This window comes from Primulina eburnea, chromosome 12, assembly GCF_022965805.1.
Source record: "Primulina eburnea isolate SZY01 chromosome 12, ASM2296580v1, whole genome shotgun sequence".
In the NCBI taxonomy this organism is placed as follows: Eukaryota; Viridiplantae; Streptophyta; class Magnoliopsida; order Lamiales; family Gesneriaceae; genus Primulina; species Primulina eburnea.
In genome coordinates, this window is record NC_133112.1 from 292,547 (window position 1) to 311,303 (window position 18,757).

At 37.5% G+C, this 18,757-nt stretch overlaps 1 protein-coding gene across 3 annotated transcripts; it reads right to left on the bottom strand.

The window, feature by feature from the left end:
• Nucleotides 1-9,538: 9,538 nt before the first annotated feature.
• LOC140807024 (uncharacterized) lies at nucleotides 9,539-14,424 on the bottom strand. 3 transcript variants are annotated; one of them, XM_073163671.1, is made up of 7 exons: nucleotides 13,203-14,424; nucleotides 12,669-12,724; nucleotides 11,595-11,704; nucleotides 11,315-11,474; nucleotides 10,799-10,891; nucleotides 10,202-10,333; nucleotides 9,539-9,840 (listed from the first exon to the last, which is right to left on the bottom strand). In XM_073163671.1, the coding sequence occupies exons 1-7, from the start codon at nucleotides 13,906-13,908 to the stop codon at nucleotides 9,763-9,765; spliced, it is 1,335 nt and encodes a 444-aa protein (XP_073019772.1). In that variant the 5' UTR covers nucleotides 13,909-14,424; the 3' UTR covers nucleotides 9,539-9,762. The 3 variants fall into 3 exon arrangements, with proteins under 3 accessions (XP_073019772.1, XP_073019774.1, XP_073019773.1); XM_073163673.1 differs by having other exon boundaries at nucleotides 9,539-9,830; nucleotides 13,203-14,420; XM_073163672.1 differs by lacking the exon at nucleotides 9,539-9,840 and having other exon boundaries at nucleotides 9,894-10,333; nucleotides 13,203-14,419.
• Nucleotides 14,425-18,757: the final 4,333 nt, after the last annotated feature.

Sequence of the window (18,757 nt, forward strand, 5' to 3'; positions counted from 1 at the left end):
CGCACAGTGAAATCGAATACTATTTCTAGTCAGTTTAACCATGTGTTGATTATATCTTTGTTGCTATATTCAATCAATCATCTTCCGATTCTTGATTAATCAACAGACATGTAAATAGTTGATCAGACTATTAACAAGAAATATTAAACCAACATCATTCAATAATTAAAATCAAGAAAAATAATATATTTAAAATAAACCAGTTATCAAACAAAGTATTGTTTGGCCCTATCGTGGTTTAGCCTAAAGAAATCTATTCCATAAATTCAAAACAAAAGTGAAAACTCAGATTTAATTTCACAGAAGAAAACAAAATAAAGAAGGAATAAGAAGAATTATCAATGATTTTGGCGTGCGTTAAGGAATTTTTCATGCTTCTGCCTTCTATCTTCCACCTTGTTGATGTTTTATGTGCAATCTTTTGTTGTCTTTATTGTAACCTTCTATTCCTCCCTTTTGCACTTCGTCTTCTTTTATCCTTATCTGTTGTTCTCTACATCTTTCTGTTTTATCTTCTGCTCTCTCTTCTCCTCATTCACGTCTCTCTCCTCTGCATGCTCCCTTCTACGCTACTTTTTATTTTTCTCTTTTTTGTACCTCCTCTCTTGCTGCTCACGTAGTATGTCTTTTATATTTCTTCATTGGCCTAATCCTCCAACTCCTTGAAGCTCATCTCATTTTTAAACATTGTAGATAAGATTGTAGAGATTTTATTTTTCAGTTTTGAGGCTTCCTCTCAATCATATCTACATAGATTTTTTTTCCAAAACTTCAATATTCTCAAGATAAAAAAATATAAGAATATTTTATTTCCTTTCTTTTGGTATTTTGTTTCTTTTGAAATTTTGAAAAATCGTCTTATCTCTCAAATTAGGCATTTTTCATCTTTTATTCAAATTTACAAATATTATAAAATTAATTCGGATAAACACAAAATTAAGGATAATAATTACAGATAAGCAAAAATATTATAAAATTAAATCCCTAAAATCTTTATATGATTTGGCTTATCAATCCCCACACTCTTATCAATTGTTCGTCCTCGAACAAATCAGATAATAAAAATATAATCGATGAATATTCAATGGTTCACCAAAAAATTGACACAATCAACATTTTTCAACATTCTAAATTATGTCACAGTCAATCAAAAAATCGCACTTCGAAAATCATAAGATTCACTTTCGTTACAACTTTACAACTCAAGCATTCACTAGAAAATATCCAGATAATGAGACGTGTGTAGTGTGAAAATCAAAACTAATATTCCTTAAAGGTGTTTTAGTTCAAGGAGTACTTATATTTTCTAAGTTTTTTTTTTAAAGAAATTCTCCATAAGCTTGTCTTTCATACCTTTCTCCACTAAATGTTGGAGGAATATGACCCGCTCAATAGGTATTTTCAAGCTTATAATGTTAGGCCACGACTAACGGCTACCATAAAGGCAGGGAGATTAAAAATGAGATAAAATAAAAAAATTAATGATACATGCACTCTTTCATCTCTTATTTTCCCTCTTTTATTGAATTTAATCATCTTTTATCTAACATTTTGAAACACCCACTACTCGTTTTTCTTAGAAAGAACTAGAATTTTTTTAAAAACTTCGGCCGAAATACTACTATACATATTTATATCTTCTAAAAGAACTTTGCACCATTTAAAAATAAACCAACCAACTATTATTTAAAAATCCAAAGGAAGGTAATTAACATAAAATCGTCATTCGTTTATCAAACCTAAACTTAGCAATATTTCAAAATCAACCAAACTCTAACATCCTCTCAAAAACCTCTCAAAAGCATCATAAAAGTCATAAAATCTTTAACGTAAACTAAAATCATAAACTTAATTTAAATTGCGGAAAACTAGCGCTGGTCCTCAGGTTATGTGAACTTTCAGTCCAGCAAGATCAACCATCAAGGTCTCCCTTAATATCAATATCATCCTCACCTGCATTGATCACACCTAGTGAGTCTATTGATTCATCAAACCTTAACTATGATAACAAGTAACACATATACGATTACATTCAATAGTGAAAATACTTTTACTTAAAATAGCTTTTCATGAACATGCATAAACTTAAAATTTTTTCCTTTCATCATATATGTAAACGTTTTCCTTTTATTGAATTCTGATCGTTAATTATGACTTTCGTATCAGCTGAAGGTCGATGGATCCATCTACGTATGACCACAATACTGGATGACGGGGACATCAGCGACACTCTCACCCGTCAACTGAGCATTGGCCTTACATATCATCATAGTCATCATATCATCGTATTAGTCACAATCAATTCATCTCCATCAACTTTTCATATTTCTATCATTTATAAAAATTCCTTAACCTAGTTCCTAAAACATCAAATTTTCGCTCAACCTAGTTCCTTCCCTTGTCCAACTTTCAAGCATGCTCCTAAGGTCCTTAAACATGTGGATAAACATCTTTTCAAGGTCCCCTACCGTGGCAGCCCTTTTGTGCATCATTAGGAAGAGTTTTGGGTTTCAAAACACACGTTCTATGCATAGATTGGCATAAGATGATTATCCTCTGAAACCTTGATTCTCACGCTCTGGTCTCTCGAAGTAATGTTGGTTCCTCGGCCGATAGGCCGCAGATTCACCAACATTTCTGGGGAAACTCTGCTGAACTATTCTTACTTGATCAGCACTATGGCTTCCATGAGCTTCAAACAATTGATCCTTTGGGATTCAGCATTTCTTGATTATTCCGTCTTTCCCTGCAAATGATCTGCTTCTTTTCTCATTGAGAAGATCCCTCAATTCTGTCACATTTACATTAACCAAAGCTACTGGGGGAAAATGATCATCATCCACCGCCATAGACTCTTGTTTGTTAGGGAACTTCACGATTCCCTTGTTAATTCTGTCATGCAAAATGTTCTTGAACGCCCAACAAGATTTAGTAGCATGATTGTAGGAGTTGTGGTACTTACAATACTCTCGACCTTTCGACTCTTCTTTGAGTGGCATCCTGTGATCCGGTGGAAAGGTGATGAATTTTTCTTTTACAAAGAAATCGAAAAAACTCCATCGGTCTTTGACACATCAAATGTATACTGCATATTTTTGGGCAGTTGGGAGCTGTTCTTCTTTTCAGGTTCTTCCTGCTTCTTTTTTAGTAGGAGAACTGTGCAAGAACAATCTGATTGAATTTCTATCAATAACACATCTTCCACCTCCTGATAATAAGACCCCATAGCAGTTCTCTTTTTGTATGACTCTTCCCGCAACAATTCTTCGTATTCAGCAACTTCGGCAGCCAGCTCAAAGAAGTCCCTGAACTCCATTGGAATTTCTTCCTTAATTCAAAATCCAGTCTCTTTTGTCTCATCTTCACAAACTCGGTCTCGGGATAGAACACCTTGCATCTATTCTTCATCTTTTTGAATCTGTTAATAAAAGACTCTATAGATTCTTCTTTCTTTTGTGTGACTCTGGATAAATCGGCAATACACATTTTTGGCTCTGTTCTATAGAATTCGATGTGAAATTGTCTTTCCATCTCTTGACAACTCATCACTGAATTTATGTGGAGTGAGGCATACAAAGAAAATGAAGTCCTTGTGAGAGAATTCGGGAATAGCCGCAACTTTTAATTGTTGAAGTTCTCCAGGTTGGCTAATTCCCCGCACTGAATGGTAAACCTGGCTATGTGTTCCATGCTGGAATGGCCATCCTTCTCGGAGAATAAACTCAAATCATGAACTATATAACCCCTTGGATAAGGGTTATTCATGTATATGTAGTCTGGATAGGGTTTATGGAACTCTAGGCGGCCTATCTGTCTCAAAGTCGGCCCATATAGCTCTTGAACATTTTCTCTCACTACATCAGGATCGATCATTGCTGCATTTCTGTTGGATATGGATGGTGAAAATAGTTTGCCCCCCGAGTCTGGGCCCCTGTGCTGTAACCAGCATTCCATCCTTGAAAACTTCCATCAATTCCCTGACAATCTTGGTGTGACATATCCTCATACGCTCTCGGTTGATACAGAGGGTTTGTCACATTGTACGCCTGAGCAATCGGTTGTTTTGAACTCTCCACTCCATGAACACGTGAATATGGCTGAGCTCTCCTTCCTAAGGTTTCTTTTCTCCTGTGAGGTGGTGTATACCTTCTTTCTGGTTGATTCGGGAGAGTGAACTTGGGGCAGCAAGGATCGCCAGCCCTTGAGTTTCCTACTCTCTGGTCAAATTCATGGACCTGGTTGCTTCCTTGATGAGTCTCTTTGACAGTGCTATTTTGCTCCCTCGGATAGACTGATTCGGCTTACTCAATAGAGTCTTCAAACATTGCCTTAAATAATGCTTGTGAAATTTCTTCAGTCTTTATAGCTGACAATTCTTTCATCACTCTATTTGAAACTTGATCATACATAGTTGGAACCTGCAGATCAATTTCTTCGGCCGGTGGTGCAACAACAGGTTGCTCGGGCTTTTGTACCTGAGTTCCCTCTTTATTAGCCAAAGATTCCTCGCTCTCCTGATTAACGTTTTATTTTCTTCTTGGCGGCATAATACGGTCCTACTGGGCATGAAATTTTTTTTGCACAATATTGATATTTACGGGCGTGTCAGGTGCGAAAATGCATCAATTTGTGTAAAAACAATAAAAAATATGACTTCTAACTATCAAACGAAAGCGAATCCTAAACTCGACCGCCGGTTCTAATCTCCTAAAAAAATATGGCGCCAAAACAAAGAAAACTACTGGAATTTGAAGAATAAGCACCTAACATTGTCTATATTTTCAATAAACGATAGGAATTTACAAGACAAAAAATTTAACATATAAAGTTGCTGAAATCTGAAAAAATAAGACCTATAATCCTAGAAAATATACTGAAATGCTTGAAAACTAGTGTTTGAATATTGAAACTCAGTAGAGAGTATTTGCAGATTTTTGTGCAGAGTTTTGTGTGTCTTTCTTTTTGTCAATCTCCCTTTTCTTCTCAACGTCTGTACGGTTCTTCTCCACTCTCCCATGATCCATGTTCTTCCACTTTCAATTCCACGATCTCTCTCTCCTCCAACGATATCCTCCCTTTTCAACGTCTTGTGATCGTATTGAATTGATAAGAATTGATCAGCTATGGGCTTATATAATTTAATTGAGCTTCATAATTAAATTGGGCTTCGGAATTGAATTGGGCTTTATAATTTAATTATTTTAGCCCAAAAAATTTGTTTCAACTACTTTGATTGTGTCCAAACTCACCACATCTCCGACATTTGATTTTTTATTTCGTTTTAAACCCGAAACCAAGACTTGGTAGAGGGCAAAAAATACTCTTCCTCCACCCTTATCTCCCAGGAGAATCTGGTTGCCTATGGGTTGAGTGCTCGGGCTGAAGACCCTTTGGATCGGATAGTCGAAGAGGTGGCAGGCTCGGGCGCTCAACCCGATAATTCTCTTCCTCCCTGTTTTTTATTCCAACTAGTACTTGATTTTTAACAACTGAGATTGTTCTTTATGCAGATAAAATGCAGGAGGCATTCCTTAGACAGTGGGAGGTTGAGAGGGCAGCCAAGGAAAAGAAAATTGCAGCCCGGAAAGCGGCTGCTGAGAAGAAAAAACTGGTGGTAGAGGAGGCGGCTCTGATGAAGGAGTCAGCACGGGAAAACTCTGAATAGGAACGGAGGAGCCCCGGGTAGAGATCTCCGATTCTAAAGACCATGTTCCTCTCCTCCAAAGGAATCGAAAGTCTATTACGAGCCTCGAGTTGATTTTGGTGGAAGGTAACCAAGAAGGAGATCAAAGATCCTCCCGAGCAAGCCAATCAACCACCCCTCCTCGCCAACAGCAAACCCAAGAGCCCCCAGGAGCCTCTTATTTCTTTTCAGCCCACTCGGGCTAACATCTTTATGGAGGGGGCTACTCCCACAGGCGCACCTGAATAGATTCCGGGCCACTCCAAAACTTTTCGAAGGTTCCAACAAGATCTTGGCGGCAAGTTGTTTCCATTGTCTCTCTCTCTCTCTCTCTCCCTTTTCTTCTTTTTTTTTTCTTTTTTTTAAACTTTTTTTCTTTGTACAGGGCGTACAGCTGATGATCTCGGTCTTTGAAGAGATAGCCACCACAGCCACTCTTACCAATAACCGGGCCCGACAATTATAGGTTATCCAAGAGCGGCTTCAAGAGGAATTGTCACAGGCTCGGGCCATTCATGCAGCTGAGGTTGATGGCTTGCGTGCTGACCTTGATAAGGCCCACCAAGATCTCTCAATCGCTCGGGAAGCCACCAACGAGAGCCTCACCAGGGAGGAGGCCCTTCAAAGACACATCCACGTCCTTGAGGGTAAAAACAAATCTATGGCAGAAGGCATGGAAGAGCAGATGTCCCGGGCTACTACTACTGAAAAGGCCTGGCTAAAGCGGTGATAATTAGGGAACAACTTCAAACATCCTTCCTCCTCTCCCCTGAATTTAAGGCTGTTGTAGAAGATCGGGCTTATCCTCTATTCAAGATCGGCTTTAATAAATGCCGAGAACAATTCGCAGAGGCTGGGCTCCTGCCCAAGGATAAGAAAAATTTTCCCGACTTTGGACGGGCCATTGTATCGCTCCCAAAGGATGGGGAAGAGGAGAAGAAAGACTCCAAGACGAAGAGGAACAGCCAGGGTCAGGGCAAATGGATTTATAGTAGGATTTGTACTTGTTTTTCTCCTTTTTTTTAACTTGCACTGTAATTTTTTACCTCCGGGTTGTTCTAAAGAAAATTTACTTCTTTCACTTCTTGTGCCTTTCATAATGCCTTAGCAACTTTTCAATACCCAAATAATGAAACCGATTGTGATTTAATCAAACCAAAATTTTTTTTAAGTTTTGAAAACTAACCGGTAACTTCAAATAAGTACCCGAGATCTTGAACCCCTGAATGAATAAAATGCCTCATACTCAGTAAGCGACCAAGATGTTAGCAACCTTAAATCCGGATATAAAACCTTGGTGCGTATAACCAAAATGGGAAAATTGGGCAAGGGAGCATATCTCGGGATTTGGACTGGTCGAGGTGTATTGCCACGAGCCAAGGTGTAGTGCCCTGGGCTTATTAAGAACCAATGTACGGAGCTTTGGGCCAGGGAGCATGTCTCGGGACTTGGGAATGGTCGAGGTATAGTGCCCCAAGCTAGGCTGTAGTGCCCTGGGCTTATTAAGAACCAATGTACGGAGCCTTGAGCCGGGAACCATGTCCCGGGACTTGGGAATGGTCAAGGTGTGGTGCCCCGATCCAGGGTGTAGTGCCTTGGGCTTATTAAGAACCAAGGTACGGAGCCTTGGGCTCGGGAGCATGTCCCGCGACTTGGGAATGGTCGAGGTGTCGTGTCCCGACCAAAGTGTAGTGCCCTGGGCTTATTAAGAACCAAGGTACAGAGCCTTGGGCCGGGGAGCATGTCCCGGGACTTGGGAATGGTCGAGGTGTGGTGCCCCGAGTCAGGGTGTAGTGTCCTGGGCTTATTAAGAACCAAGGTACGGAGCCTTGGGCCTGAGAGCATGTCCCGAGACTTGGGAATGGTCGATGTGTGGTGCCCCGAGCCAGGGTGTACCGCCCTGGACTTGTTGATCGAGGTGTGGTTCCCCAAGACAGGGTGTAGTGCCCTGGGCTTCTTAAATAACCGGGGCTTTTTACCTCCCGGGCTAAGATATAAGAACCATATACAACACTTTTCTCTGAGAAAATATATGTTCCATTATATCTTCCATCAAATAATTACATCTGTCAAGCATAATACTTCTTTAAATTAAATACATTCGAAGGCCTTTTGAGAGAACGTCCTTGGGCATCTTCTAGATAAAAAGATCCCGAGCTGACCCTCCAGGTTATTTTGTAAGGTCCTTCCCACCAAGCTTCCAGCTTTCCAACATCCCCAGCTGGATTGACTTTCTTCATGACTAAATCCCCTACTTGAAAGTCTCGGATTCGGACTCTCCTGTTATATGATTTCATAACCCGACCTCGGTATGCTTCCATTCGAATCAACGCTCGATCTCTCTTCTCTTCTACCAAGTCCAACTCCATGGCCCGACTTTGATCATTGTTATCCGGGTAAGATTCTACCCGGGAAGAAGTTTGTCCAATTTCAACTTGAAGGACTGCTTCAGAATCATATACCAAGTTGAAGGGAGTTTCTTGAGTAGGTGCCCAAGGGGCAAGGAGTAGTTCGGTATGCCCAGAGAACACTAGGTAATTCTTCCACCCAATCCTATCATTTGCCTTGCACTCTGGTTTTCAATGCTTGTGAAATAATTCTATTCACAACTTCTGTTTATCCATTATCTTGAGGATAGGCAACAGATGTGAAAGACTGTGTGCTCTTCATTTCTCGGCACCAGGATGTAATCTCTCTGCCCTGAAACTGTCTTCCATTATCTGAGATCAGTCTTCTAGGTACTCCAAACCGGTTCTTCATAAAAACTTTAAAACTTCTTGTTCAGTGATTTTGGCTAAAGGCTCAGCTTCTATCCACTTAGAAAAATAATCTACAGCCACCAGCAAAAATTTATTCTGAGCCCGAGCAATTGGGAAGGGACCCACAATATCCATACCCCACTGATCAAAGGGGCAAGATGCCCAAATAGGCTTCATAAGGGTGGCCCGGCTATTCTGAAAACTTGATTGATGTTGACAACCATCACAAGCCTGAACCACTTGAGCAGAGTCTTGGCTAGTAGTTGGCCACCAGAATCCGACAAGCATTGTCTTCCGGGCCAAAGATATTCTCCGAGATGCTCAGCACAGCACCCTTCATGAATCTCTCGGAGAACATAATCCACTTCTCCCTCAGATAAGCATCTCAATAGAAGTCCCTGGAATGATCTACTGTACAAGACATTATTTAAGAGAACAAACTTGAGAGCTTGTCTCTTAAACTTTTGGGCTCGGGCTTTATCTTCAGGTAATTCATTATTTATAATGAATTTGATCAGGGGTGTCATCCAGGATTCCTCGGGCGCTGGCAATATTTCTTCCTCTGCGGAAAGGACTAGCCGAGAAACATGTAGCACTTTCTGGGTACTGGTTTCTGATAAAGAAGCAACCATCTTTGCCAAGGCATCTGCTTCGTTTAAAGAAGCAACTATTAGTTTAATATTATTTTTATGCGTTAATCATAGTGATTTTAAATTGATAATTATTTGTTTTTAATATGTTTCGCTTTCGTAGATTATAATTTATACATTGATAAAATCCATAATTTAATTGATTTTTAGGTTATTATGCTTTATATCTGGTGTTTGAATACATAATTTGTTTTAAAATTTATTTCATTTCATTTTGTTCTATATATTATGTTCATTACAATTTATTATATAACATAAAATCAACTGTTTGAATTTTAATTTGGAAACAATTTTGAAAGTAAGATATATAAATTCTTATAAATCGTCTAATATGATAAGAAATTAAACACATATAAATAATTAAATGATTCAAATTGTTTTTAAAAATCAATTTTTTTAATTTTTATAATATAATTGATATCGCGTACAACCAACGTATAATTCACGTAAAAAGGACAATTTAGTCAATAACATTCGCATCTACTATTATATTTATTTATGTATCATACTGTAAATTATACACTTTTTCATAACCTGTACTTCTCTAACTAAGAATGTTCCCCAAAACTCTTCGATACCTGATTTGAAGTTACATCGTGCGTGATAAATTAATCAACAATCATAATGCGGAGGCAGAATTTGAGCTACGTGTTTTTCACCTCTACACCTATCAGCAAATTGTATGAAGAAATCTAGAGTTTATGAACGCTGGTTTCCTCATTGATCTTCCACTCCTACCTGTGTCAGCCTCGCAACAACAACAACGTTCCATTTAAATAATTGTAATGAATCGAGACAGAATAAACCAAATGGAATAAGGAATATATGATGAAACTGTATGGAGTTCACAACATTCATGCTATAATCTATGCTTCATTTCTTGTGACAACTGAAACTCACGGCAACACAAAAGCGAGAGCAGTAGTCTTCCTCCAACTGTACATGAATATTATAAAAATTACATGCCCATTTTTTTCTTCTTCTCCCCAACAGGCGATAGACTCGATGCATTCAGTAGGTCAGGAAGCTTCTATACTCGTGTACAGTAGGCAAAGGAACATTAACATGGACTACAAGGGTTAGAAGGTCAAAGGCAAGACTGTGCATACCAAACCCAATGCTTCTGCCATGCTTTGATGCATTTCATGACCACAGATGACACTGAATGAAGTAAAAATCAATTCTCTTTGTTCCACGCTCAAAGACTTTGCAAGGCCTCGGGCAACCATTTCCATCTCGAGCTGCAGCAACAGATATAAAAATAATGGAAACCAATAGTACTGAGTTAAGTGAATCGTGGGCTTGAAAGCACAGAAATTCCTTGGAGATATGTAAATAATAAATCAGTTTTATTGTCCAGAAAAAATATAAAAAGAGGCAAACAAATCTAGGTATGACGTGGCAGGACGGGGCGATTTTGGGATAAGATATGCATTGATAATTTTGGATGCAGGCGGTTAGTGTTCAATTCCATTATAAGTTAAATGGGTTGATCCCATTTAAACCTAACAGACTATGGGCATTTTTACATGTAAAGTCCATTTAATCTTCCAGTACCAGTACATAAAAAATTGTTATCATGGGCGCATTTGGATGAATCGATGGCACAGACACGTATATTATCTTAAAAACTGAGAAGAAAATATTTTGCACCAAGAAAAAAAATGATAGAACTCCAAGAGCAAAAAGGAGTCAGCAGCACTTACCGAACTCTCCCCAGGAGGGAAGATCCGGTGAATGAGACATACTTTGAACAATTCGACCAGTGCTTCAGAATGTTTATTTTGAACTTCTAATGCCTGAGAGAAGATTATTAAAATAAGATATTTACAGCGAAAAAGTACAATCATTGTTATGTCCTTGGCATGAAGGACACCATCAAACATCTGACCATCAAAAACAACATTTGCCTTCACCAGGGATATTGAGATGTCTTTATTTGTATATTCAAAGTAGTTTAGATGAAAACTTTTTTTTAATATGGGAAATGTATGTACACAATTTTTAATCTTCGAGGAATAAGACGTGTCATGATGTTTGATGGGAGGTATTCTGTAACTTAGAAAATGCCAAACGTAAAATAGCTTTCTCCGAATTTCTAATGTCGGGAAACACCTTAGACCAAAAACATTTGTAAAATGAGAGTTTCGTATATCTTTCAGAGAGATATTGGCGACAAAACCTATGATCATATCTCATGTAGCAAGTACCGAGGAGCATACCCATGCCTGCAGAATTCTAGATCGTGTGTGTGCAGCAACAGCAGCGGACACCATTCTAGCAGCCCGAGTGTTCTCAAGTCCAATGTTATCAGCAAGCCCAGCAATAAAGTCTCTGGCATCCTCACCATTAATGTGAACGGAGGTGGATATATCGGATATGCTACGGTAAAACAAGATCAAGTTACTTATTTGCCAAAATATAAATGACATAAGACGACATAAGAACCTGATATGCATCTTGGCAATTCTATACGGCTGTGCATACTATATTTAAACATACCTTTCACAGTAATTCAAAACAAAGTTGATTGAGGCACGATAGAGAGAATCCCGTGCATTTTCAGTGTCAGTGAAGGTCCTCACTCCATAGGACTTGCATATATGACGTAACTGTGGCGCCCAGGAAAAATGACAAAAATATCACTTAATTGTATTTACTGGTCAGCTCCAGATGCAAACAAACAGGGTAAAGTTTGTGCAACTTATCCAATATGATCACCACAAGAATCGCAGTCTTCCTCCGTGATATTAACCCACCAATAGGATATATATCCTCACATTCTCTTTTTGCTTCTTAGTTTAAAAGTGGATATAAATGACAGCGACTTTAACAACATGTAATGCAAAGGTGCTTCCCAGTTGAGGCCCTAAAATCAAGTTCATTATTTTTACCTTCTTTAAAAAAAATTGTCCCTGGACAACAGAAACAATGAAGCTCAGCATATAGTCACTTTAAATTCAAGAATAAACCTTAAGACTGCTTTTGTCCCCTCAAAGGCATTATTTATACACAATAGTTTCTAAAAACTACTTCTACCAAGATAAGTTCATATTTAAAAAAGATATCCCATGTTCATAGCGCACATGGTATATTGACATTTGAAATTTGAACATAAATAAAAGATTGAAACAAAATCTCTATCCCTGGTGCTTCATGCTTGAATCATCCATAAATGTATCTCGCGGTCTTGACTAATAACATACACACATGAAAACATATAATAGAAACATATACATACATACATACATACATATATATATATATATATATATGGTCTTAATTTCTGGCCACTGCCTTTTCCAATGTTGCTTGTCTATCACATAGTAACTAATTGTCTCATCTAAAAGACAGCAGCTAGCGTATAAATACCAGTCTCGACATTTCCTCTGAAATTTCTAAATAAATATATAACACCAATAAGTGCCTCTCAGACTCGGCACCTACTAGAAATTCCAAGCCGAAGAAAATACACCACATATTGTTCTTATAAAGATAAAGTGAGAGTTAAAAGATTGAGATAAACTCATGAGCTATCATATTTAAAGGAATGCTAGTTAGAAGGAAAGAGCAAACCTGAACAATGTCATCTGCCAAAATGTCTTGGCCGCTCATTTTGCGGTCCATAAATTCTGGAAATTAAAGTTTAAGCTTTGAACTGAGGTCAAAAGATCAGACAACCTTCAAACAGGGGCTAACTGACTCAACATCCAAGATCATAAACTAAGATGATGCAGGAGGATGTCATCAAAGTATAAAGGATGTCATCAAAGTATAACATATATATATATGAGTAAAGAAAAAAAAACTAAGATGATGCAGGAACTCACTCACTCAATCACCCTTTATCTTAATTTTCAATTTCAAATTAAGTTAAACCCTTGGATTTCAAATGCAGACAACTAAGTCTCCGAAACACAGGAACAAAACAAAAATACCACAGGTTAGTTTCACTGCCTGAAAAAAAAAAATTGAACAGCGACCTTTTCCTTCCGTATCAGTGTGCTACCTCAATCCAAGGTGCTATCAAGTCAACTCTAACTATTTCGAAGCACAGACCGGTCTTTCTTTCATATACGCCATAACAGAGACATTAGAAACAGAACCTACCTCGGGTCAATTGATTAGCCATTCTTTGGTATTCCTCCGTATTGCTTGTTTCAATGGAACCCGAATTCATAACCTGAGGCCACCACTGAGGTAACACTTCCTTCCTCCTTCCCAGCATCTGTGTCGGTCTTCTTTTCTTCTGATTAAAATAATCGGAATTTTCCCCACTCGATGCCGCCGATTTATGTGTTGTCGGCAAAGAGCCCTGACTTTTCCCTACCACCACTTCCCTGCCACCAAGGCTCCGATCTCTCTTGTAGATCAGCCTCTCACCATCATATTGTCGGAGCTTTAATAAAGCTCTGGAAGTAAAAATAATCACCAAACTAGAAAGTAAAATTGCAACAAAAAACTCAACGGTGGACCTCTTGCAAGTGATTACGACCCCGCCTCCATTGCGGTTATCAACGGTGATGACAGTTTTAAGGTCGTCAAAAGATTCGAGGCTGTCATCAAGGAGTTGACGTAGTCGCGTTTGGAAATTTCGGAGGGAAGTAAGAGGAGGTGGTTTTAAATTTATTTGAATGGAATCATCAGAGAGCTTGAAGACCGAGGGAATGGGTGAGGATGTGCGGGTGGGTGAGGGAGAGTACTTGAGAAGGCGGCGACGGTGGTGGCGGCGCAGTACGGCGAAGGTTACTGGAGTACATCGGAAGCGACAAGAGTGCGGGGGATTGAGGTAGAGGGAGCACAGTTGACTAGTCATATGTAAACTTCTTTCAAAAATTACCAAACAACAGAGTTATTTACCCTAAAAAAACATGCTACTAATATTTAATTCTTTATATTTTGAAAACCACGGATTCAGCTCGTTGCTGTTCCGATTAATGGTATATATATCCTTTGATTGCTGTTCCTATTAATGGACGTGGATGCAGGATTTGACGAGAAGAGATGTCAGTTCAGTTTGTGGCAGCAGGGGACTGTCTTAGGGGCAACAGCTTGTATCATTCGGCACTCCGGATCGGTGAAAGGAGCGGAGATGCGGCTATTCGTTTTGGTTCGGATTCCTGTTTACGCCATAAATTGACAATTGTTTGCATTTTCTCGAATTTTATATTCGTGGTCCAAACAGTGACCCAATCTATAAAAGATCTTGGCTCTGTTGGAGCGTTGTTATTGAAGATTCGAGACTTGCTTGGTTATCTAAACTTCACCTCCTCTTTGCGGATTATCAGCTCCATTATTAGCTAATAGATTAGCTCATGACGCTAGTTCTGTTATGCCTAGGTTTGTATAATAGTTTACTGTAATTGCTTCTCAAGACTTGAGGGCTTAGTTTTAATGGATGTTTTTAATCTAAAAAAAGGTGTTTCGATTATTATTTTACGCGGACGTCGTTCACTAGTTTAATTTATATTTCTTCATAACACACGGAAAAAAACTTGTTGTAATTTTGATAGCCCAAAAACAGGTTTTCCAAAAGTAAAATAATTTCGTGAGTTCAAATATGTATCTTAATTAGCGTCAGGGTAACAAATGTGAGTATCCGTGCGGCGGCTCTGCATTGGTTGTTTTCAGATTCATCCTACTCCGCTAGGGGCTGGTGTGCTTTCCATATTTTTTGTATGGTACAGGAGGTCGGATTGACAATTGTGGCCTGGGGCTTCTAATGGCTTCTGGTTATATGGTTTTGAATTTGATGGCTGCCTCGTTTGCGAATGGAGGAAGAAGAGGGTTTCGGGTGGTTGTCTATTGCCATTCAGAAATGATGGTTTTGTTTTCTCGGCTTTGGTTTGTATATTATTATTATTATTATTATTATTAGCGTGAGAAATCGAATGGGAATTGGAAAGTTTGACTTTTCTGTAAATATTTCGAAACGGACAACCTAACCCGATTATCTCAAGTCTCAACTCTCAACCCACCTTAGTCCGCCATCAAATGAGAGGGGATGACCCATCAATTTTACGGATTGGGAAAACTCAACCCAACCCAATATACCATGAGTTACCGGGTAACTAACCCACCAAAAATTGAAAAAAACTAACTATATTCGGTGTTTTAAAAAGCCCGCTTAAGTGTGTTTAATCCTGAAGTTCGATAAAAACGTCTCGTTTTGGAAAAAAACAGAAAAAAATAGTTAAAATGTAGTTTGACCGAATTAAGCGTAATTAAGACGTTTAATTAATTGTGCTTAAACACAATTAATCACATCTATTTATTTTTAAATTTTTTATTTTAAAAGTATGTCTTTCTATTTTAAAATAATAAATTAAGTTTATAATTTAGATGTTTATTTTAAATTTTAATTATGATTAAGTACGTCTGATAATGATTTGACAAATATTTACCATTTTACTTTTTAATGTTGGCTAGTTGCAAATAAATATTGTAATTTTGAGAATTTTTGCTTTTATAAATATTAGAATTAATACATAAGACTTAAATTTATCATATTTATGTATTGTTTTATCTATTTATTGGTTGGAGATAATAACAATTATACTAAAGATAAAAAATATTTTTTCACGCTTAAACCTGTGCTAATCTTGCTTAAACTTGAAAAGCTTGGAACTCGACATGCGTACATCGGGACGCTTCACACTTTTTAAAACCTTGACTATATCCATATTTTGTAATACATATATTATTTATTATATTTAGTCAAATAATTTAACCATTAATATCATTATATTAAGCATGTACAAATTCAATAATTAAAAAACTAAATAAACAATAAATAATACTTCAAAATTTATCAATTATTATATTATTGTATTTTTTTAATCCATTTTCTCTTTCTCCTCATTATTAATCTCTAAAATATTTAATCAGTCGCCATAAAAAGTTGTTTTGATACTTGCATTATTTTTTGCATTTGCAACTATATATCAACTAAATAAATAACATAAATGGCGACTCAACATGCCCTAATCTAGAACCCAAACCGTCAACATCTCTACTTTTGTGACTAAAAACATGACATAATTAATTAAGAAAAGAAAAAGATGATGTTGTTGCGTTAAGTGTGCATGAGTAAGAGTAATACTGAGATGAGTGATCTCTTGAAAGTTCTCGTACGTCAAGTTGCTGATGTTGCACCGTATGATCTGGTTGGATAAGTGGACCATAAAAGAGTGACGTCAGATCTTAATGAATAATATTGTCTATGTTAGGTACAGAGCCAACTGTGGGGCACTTAGCTCTCAATCGTTATTACAATACAATTTGATTAGAGTTCAATAATTACAGCGGAAAACGATTAAAAAATTTCTTTACAATGAGCCCAAAATATTTCAACTATAATTATGATACTAATAATAGTATATGATAAAGTCTCATATAAACATACCACATCAGAAAATATGCTCACAGATAATCAAAATCGACTACATACAACCAACTCATATCCTCGGGACATGCTCCGGTATATAGATACATATATACACTAGGATAGATCAATCAATCTCAACTCAGATGTGACTCCCTCCAGAAGTATCATTTTCGGTCTGCTGATAACCTCGAGTATCTTTCATTGTTCACATACAAAGACAACAACCCCCCTTGATGGTGAGCAAACGCTCCATATGGAACAATCATAATATATACAACATGTATCTACACAATGATATATGATATGCAATACATGCATGTCGTGGAGATATCATGTCAAATGCTCATCCACTGAGCATGTATCAGAACCAACGAATCGCTATCAAATCAATGCTCGGCTTGCACACCGGCCTCAATCAAGTGTAAGGGATGATCATATGATAAGCGTCGGCAAAACGCCATCAAATCCCAAATTTCAATCAATCAATCATAGGGGCTACGAATGACTATGCTTTTAAGGGACACTTAATGCCAAACATAGCATCGTGCTCACAAACCCCAGAATCAAATCCAATGATATAAAGGTATCCAATGATCATAGCTCAACGTGCATATCATGTATTGTGTATGAATAAAATGATGTGTGTTAACAAAATATTTATTTTATACATCGATATACCAATCATGAATGTCATGTACACCACATCAACTCAACAAATAAGGCATATAGACACATATTTTCAGTCAAATCAATCAAATATATATCATATGACACATATACTTGTCGTATGTTACTCGATCGCAACATACCTCAATTCTTCATCTCCAGTTCACAGTTCACTGTAGCTCTATCTGATATTAAGATTTCAACACAGATAATCAATCTACATCATCAACATATTCATTTAAATCAGTGAATTCATTTAAAAGCAACAATTCAAGTTTCAAAATTCTTTTGAAACTTTGAAAATTCATATCAAATTGAAATCACAACATAATTCGATTCCGACTTTGAATGAGTTTCTGTTGGTTATTCTATCGCATATATTGATCTCGATTTTAAATACATGCTATTCAAGCGATTCAATAAACAAAAGTTCTGAATCGAGAAGAAAAATACCTCAAAAGAACGCTCTCAACCTGAGGATTCCGAATATATAATTTGTTTCGAGTTTCGATAATGTTTCGAAGTAGATTCGTACGATAGAACTCGATTTCACTCTCTGTCTCGAAGCTTCAAGGCAATGGAAAAGAAAGTCAGAGGAAAAACTCATTCTTATCAACTTAAATAGTATGCAGCTAAAGTGTGAGCGCTGAGGCCCAAATGAAATGGCGTCCTAGCACGCGAGTTCTTCCTGGAACATTTTTACAGAGCCGCGCGCGCTGGTGTGCTGATTCCTGCACAAGTGCGCACCTTGCTCTGTCTGAAACACTATTTTAAGTTCCGAATTAGCAAAAGTGATCAACATGAAAGTTTTAGATCTATGTCTTGGCTTACATTTTTCACTGACCTCATTCAATTTGGATATCAGACGCGAGAGTTGTACTCATTCTCCCAAAATGTGTCAGTGTAGGAACTGCGATGCATACGATATACTTCGGGTTGATTTTGCCCCTATTTCCAGATGGATTTAGACAAAACTCAAAACATGAAAGTTTTAGTACTATGTATTAGCTTTCTAATGAAATTGGCTTCATTTCATTTGAACTATATTCATATAATCATGCTAAAAACCGTAACATGTGTCACTTCTCTATTGCGGTCCAGCATACTTTTCAAACACAAATCAATTACTACTACAATCTATCTGTATCACAACATATTTTCTCAATTTCATTGTTAATTATATACTTCATACACTTAATAATATGACAATTTCATGAATTATCGAGAATCGAAATATGATTTACGATAATACAATACGAGGTCCTTACACCGACGGTAAAAAAAAGATAAGACTGATCTCTAATGGATATGAGACAACACCAGTAGATAAACATGCACATCTTCGGACTCGTGGCCAAAACAGCCCGACTCATTAGCATCTAAGTGGATGAACTTTGCGCCGCCACAAGTATAAGTAAATAAATTGCGCATTTACTAACAACTATATCTTTTGACTTAATGACAAGCGTTTGATCATAACAATTGATATCAGACCGAGGTCATGAATTCAAGTATTTCAAGAAGCATACTTTATGTTTCTGGGGAATGTTTGGTTAAACGTATATGAATGAGAGTAGTACTGGGTTGAATGACCTCATGGGAAGTTCTCGTG